General features: G+C 44.1%; 1 protein-coding gene across 1 annotated transcript; it reads left to right on the top strand.

The window, feature by feature from the left end:
• The first annotated feature begins 2,271 nt into the window (after positions 1-2,271).
• LOC134396544 (olfactory receptor 13H1-like) lies at positions 2,272-3,204 on the top strand. Its single transcript, XM_063123059.1, has one exon. It carries the CDS (start codon positions 2,272-2,274, stop codon positions 3,202-3,204), a length of 933 nt encoding a protein of 310 aa, XP_062979129.1.
• The last annotated feature ends 2,796 nt before the right edge of the window (positions 3,205-6,000 follow it).

Raw genomic sequence — 6,000 nt, 5'->3', positions numbered from 1 at the left:
TGTGCATTTGTGTAGACATGAATTATCTATACAGAAGGTCTTAAGCAGCCTCTCCGTGTTTTGCATTACCTTTGCAATGTCCCAGATCATTGTCATGGGTCCTGCTTATGTGCCTAGGAGTAGGAATAATAGTAGTAGCAGTAATAGTAGTAGTATCCCCATATTTTGCCATCAGTGTGTATGATACTGCAGTGGTTCCCAATTGGTGGTCCGCGGACCCCAGGGGGTCCACATAACCCACCTAGGGGGTCCATGGCACCATTCACATATTAGCTCTGCAAGGTCCACATTTTAATAAAAGAAAATATGCCGTCTCCCGCGCTCCTTTTGCTTCGACAGTGACGTCATGCGCGAAAGCACTTGCGTGATTTAGCGACTAGCTTCAGAGATTACTTCCCTGCACCTAAGCCTGAAAACTCAAGGAGAAGGAATCCTTTTGAATGTGGTGATGTACAACTAACAACTCCATCTGCGGAAGAGCAAGATGCACTTCTTGACAGTGACTTGTGATGGTTCATTGAAATCATTTTTCAAAGAATATAGACTGGACCAATTCTGGGTGAAGGTTTTTCCTGATTATAAGAAGTTAGGTGAAAAAGCTTTGAAACGTCTAGTTCCCTTTTGTTCCACATATCTTTGTGAACAAACATTTTCAACATTTTTTTATATGAAGAACAAGCATAGAAATCGGTTCGATGTTGATCCAGATTTGAGATTAAAAGTAGGAAATATTGAACCGGACATGGAAGGGATTGTTTGGGACAAAAAGAGGCATGATTTCTCCCATCACATTCAGGTTTAGTAGCTGCTAGACATGTCATAATTTGTTCAATTGTAAACTAGACGTTAGTAAAATTAAATTTGTCTTTATATTCCTAACTAAATCATTGTCATTTTTGCGTGGAAATATCACAAATTTTATGGTCCGTTTTTTAGTATACCTAAAATCCTTTGTTTATTAGGGGCTGCCCCTTATTTTCTCCAAAAAATTGCTTCGCACAGGTAACTACCATAGAGATAAGAAAATGTTCAAAAGTAGGGGGTCCATGGCTTGGCATTTGAAAAGCAAGGGGTCCGCAGTGCTTTGCTAATTGGGAACCACTGTGATACTGGCTTTCAGCAAATGCGTTTCACTCTCTCCATCAATACATATTTATTTATTTCCTCTCTGAGTGCGCCATCCACCAATGTTTAGAAGCTTCCTGGTTGTGTTCATCATGCTTTAGTTCCACTGAAATCAACGGGACACGTTTGTCATGATTGACTTAAGACAGATTTATTTATTACATTTCTCGATCACCCAATAGCTAAACCTCTCTGATGGGTTCACAACAATTAAGGCAATAAAATACAACACAATAAAATGCAATATAAAAGTTTAAAAACTGCAGTTTAAAATAAAAATAATAGCAAAAAGTTCAGTCTGGCAGCAGTGCAAAGATTTAAAAAACAGTACTAGATTTAAAACAGAAACTGAAAAGCTAAAATGCTGGGGAAATAAAAAGGTCTTCACCTGGCACTGAATAGAGCACAATGCAAGTACCAGGGAAGCCTCTCTAGGAAGCTCAGTCCACAACTAGGGTGTCACAACAGAACAGATCATCATCATAGTAGCCACCCACCTCATTTCCTTTGGTGGGGCTCCTGGAGCAGGGCTGGCGAAGACGATCTTAGAGACAGGACAGGTGTACAGGATATCAGTGGGACTAAAGGGTGATTTAAGAACATAAGAAGAGCATCTAGTCCAACATTCTATTCACACAGTGGTCAACCAGCTGCCAACCAGAGACCCACAAGCAGGATTCAGGTGCAACAGCACACTCCCACCCATGTTCCCCAGCAACTGATGTGCATAGCCTTACTGCCTCTGCTACTGGTGGTAGCACATAGCTATCAGGACTAGTAGCTATTGATAGCCTTCTCTCCCAGTCCAGGAATTTATCTAACCCCCTTTTAAAGCCATTCAGATTGGTGGCCATCACTACACCTTGTAATAGCGAATTCTATAGTTTAACTGTGGTGCAATCCTATGAATGTTTAGACAGAAAGAAGTCCTACTACTCCCACCATGTGCCAGCAATCCATGCTGGCTGGGAGATATTGGGAGCTGTAGGACTATTTTCTGTCTAAACACGCATAGGATTGCACCCTTAGCCTGGATGTAGCCCACTGAGAATATCCAAGATGTGTACAAGATGTGCCGTCCCCTGCAAATAATGAAAAGTTTCTTTTCTATTTGTTTCACAGGAGGAAAAAACCAGAAATATCATAATGGGAGATAAAAATAGGACCTTAGTGACCGAGTTCATTTTGCTTGGGATTTCCAATTACCCCCGGGCTCAGATGGTGATGAGTGTGATTCTCTTGGTATTTTACCTTATAACACTTCTTGGTAACAGCTTCATGATTATCTTGATCCTTGTAAGCCCCCTCCTGCACACTCCTATGTATTTCTTTCTCAGCAACCTTTCCTTCTTGGACATGTTCTATACCACCTCCAGTGTCCCCCAGATTCTGGTCAACTGCTTCTCCCACCAACCCACCATTTCCTACCTACGGTGTATGATTCAGATGTATGTCAGCCTCTTCCTTGGTATAGCGGAGTGTTTCTTGCTGGCTGTCATGGCCTACGACCGCTTTGTTGCCATCTGCAGGCCCTTGCACTACACCCTCGTCATGAGCAAGAGACTCTGCATCCAATTGGCAGCCATGTCTTGGGCCGGTGCCATGGTGATGACCCTGATCCCTTTTCTGGTGCAGCCGAGAGAATTTTGCGGCCACAATGTCATCAACCATTTCACTTGCGAGCTGCAGGCATTCCTCAAGTTGGCCTGCTCAGGCACACACCTCATTGAGACTGTGATCATGGCTGACAGCTTTGTTGTCCTCGTTGCCCCTTTCTTCTTTATCCTAGGGACATACGGGCGCATCAGCTCGGCCGTGCTGCGCATCCATTCAGCCAAGGGAAGAGGCAAAGCTTTTTCCACATGTGGTTCCCACCTGGTAGTGGTCAGTGTTTTCTATGGCTCAGCCCTGTCCATGTACCTTCGGCCACAAGGCAAATCCTCCTCCAACCATGACAAAATCATCTCCCTATTTTATGGGGTGGTTACCCCAATGCTCAACCCTTTGATATACAGTCTTAGAAATAAAGATGTGAAAGGAGCCTTTCAGAGATTTCTTGGGAAGAAAATGTCTGAATGAAAACCATGTCACCTGGGAGCTGTCTATACATGGGAAAAGCCCCACGGTAGCTACAAATCTGTGCTGTGTAAAATAAATGATGTGTCCACAGTTTCTCAGCCACCATGGGTCTTTCCTGCGAAGTGGTGCATTGGAAAATTCAGGCACTTACCCTGACTTTTTCATTGGCAGCAAGGTCAGTACAGCTCTTCCGTCATCTGACATCATTCCAGGGTCCAATTCGGGGGTGGCCCTGGTGGAAGGTGTCCGGCAATTGGTCACCTTCCACCAGAAAGAGAGGGGGCTCCAGTACCTGGATGGCTGCCAGAAACCCTGTGCTCCCTCCTCAGTGTTGGGATTACCCCCCCTTGCCATGGGTGACTAAAACCGCAGTGTTTTGGAAGGAGGAGGCGCCAACTAAGCACTGTGAAGACCAGGTCCCCAGTTTGTCTACCTGCCTGGGCATCATCTATACATGCATGCCCAAACACTACCATCTCACTTTCCTTTTAACATTCACTACCTTCTTGGGGTTGGATCCAGATTTACTTAGAGTAGACCCACTGAAACATATGAGACCAAATTAGACATGACTAATTGAAGTACCGTTGATTTCAGTCTGAATCCAGTTCCTTGGGTACAGAAATATATTTTGACAAGAGAAAAAGAAAAAGTAGCTCAATAGATCTTTCTAGGAGGGAATTTAGAGTTTGGGATCTACCCAACCAATCTGGCATCCAACCAACCAATCGGGCATTCAAGAAAAAAGAAACATTGCTTCTCCCTGTGATCCATATAGTATGCAGGACTCAGGCCAATTAGGAAAATAAACATGATAGCCAATATCTTGAATTGGTCTGAAAGCAGCCAGTGTGGATGTACCATAATGAGCATGATGCGGTCTTTGAGACACCTTCTCATTCAGAAACAAGCTTCAGAATTCTTCATCAGATGGGGCTTCTGAACTAATTTCCAGAATATTGTGCATGGCATCAACGTATGTGAACATAAAACTATTAGGAGGTTGCTAGCCTCCTTACTCTTGAATGCATTTTATTTAATTTTGTTTAAAATTATTTTTAAGTCACCCCTTAAGGTGCTGTACAAGACAACACCAAACTATGCAGAACAAATACAATAGAAAATTATTGATTAATTTTCTGCTCAATAAATAAATACTCAATAAAATGCTATTAAAAGAGATACCACTATGTGATCACTAAGGAATTGTCATTCATTACCTTAGGTCCCTCCACACAATCAGTTTTCCTATCTAGAAATACACATTTTCTCCCCTCACGTGTGCACAATCCATACCTTTTCCATTAGGTTGCACTTCCTGAAACAATGAAATCACTTTTTTTAAACACCTCAGCTTAGAAAATCTTGTATAAATAAATAGTATGTTTATTGCTTGCTGCATTGAATATGACATTATAAGTATGACTTGTGAGTATAATTTTAATGATGTATCATGAGCAGAACATCTGCTAACCATAACCTGCCAGTTAGCATAACACATTCCTCTTCCCAAAGAAGGGTCTGCCCCACTCTCGCCCCCACCCCCCAGAAGATGAGTTTTAAAGGTCTTATGGTTCTTCTTGGAAAAAGAGAAAAAATGGACAGGTAAGCAAGAAATGAAACAATTCACGATGATCACAGGTATTCACTAATTACAAAGTTTATTTCCACTTCACCCATACATGCTAACCCCAGGATATTAACAAAAATCTCTTTTTGCGATTTTCATTGGAACCCCTCTTTAGCAACATCCACAACAAAGCAATGTTTACTCCTTCATAATATGCACATCAATTTTGTGAAGATAACAATATCTTGTCACTATTCACAAAACACAATAAAATTCCCTCAACCTAGGCAGCCCATACGCACCTAACCCAGCATCTGGACTTAGCTAATGTCTAAGATGATGAGTTGCAGTCATTTAGGTAGGACAAAGATATGTGAATTCCACTCAGTACCACTCAGTTATGGGGCAAGGGAAGATAGGGAGAAGAAGGGGAAAGAGGAGAGGGAAAGAGGCCAAAGGTACGGGTGAAACAATTAGAGCTAGGTTGTTACTGTAGGCATTTGCCAAGGCCCATGCCCCAGCAGGGTCACTGCTGGACACCTGGAGGGAGAGAGGTGGTGAGTAGTGACTGGTTGCCACTGCTCAATTTCTCACCTCCACCTTTCCCCGCTGTTGTCCAGAGGAGCAGAGGGGGGAAGGAAAGTAAGCAGCTGACAGTAGTAAGGAGAAGGAGGAGCCACTACCTGCTTAGTCTCTCAGACTGTGGAAAGTGAGGGCCACTGCGGGAGGAGATCCACTGTGGGCATCACTGCAGTATGGCTTCTCCAAAACATGGGCTACCACTGTGTACATTGGCCCTGTGAGGCTGGGCCTTCCAGGGACACCCGCTTGTGGGTCACACAGCTGTGCCACCAGCCCCCTGTGTTGGAGTGTTGGAGTCTAAAGCAGCCTTTCTCAACCTGGGGCGCTCCAGATGTGTTGGACTGCATCTCCCAGAATGCTCCAGCCAGCTGCTGGGGCATTCTGGGAGTTGTAGTCCAACACATCTGGAGCGCCTCAGGTTGAGAAAGGCTGGTCTAAAGGGTCCATCCTGAAGGAGCGAGCGCCTTCTGGGGAAATCAGGGGAGACGTCTGTTGTACTGTGCCTCAGAAAAGCTTTCATCACCACGCCCAGCTCACATGAGTGTGGGGAAGTGATTGCGCGGGAGGCGAACAGGACCCATGGCGCCTTGCTATTGGCCTCATGATGGTGGTGCCACTGAGTTGGGAGGGGCAAGCACCACTAT

This window comes from Elgaria multicarinata, chromosome 3, assembly GCF_023053635.1.
Source record: "Elgaria multicarinata webbii isolate HBS135686 ecotype San Diego chromosome 3, rElgMul1.1.pri, whole genome shotgun sequence".
Taxonomy (NCBI): domain Eukaryota; kingdom Metazoa; phylum Chordata; class Lepidosauria; order Squamata; family Anguidae; genus Elgaria; species Elgaria multicarinata.
The sequence above is the reverse complement of the archived record's forward strand: the minus strand, read 5'-3'. Positions and strand labels throughout refer to the sequence as shown.

Bases quoted from the DNA above. Each gene is read 5' to 3' on its own strand.
- LOC134396544 (XM_063123059.1), top strand. From the start codon at position 2,272: ATGGGAGATAAAAATAGGACCTTAGTGACCGAGTTCATTTTGCTTGGG.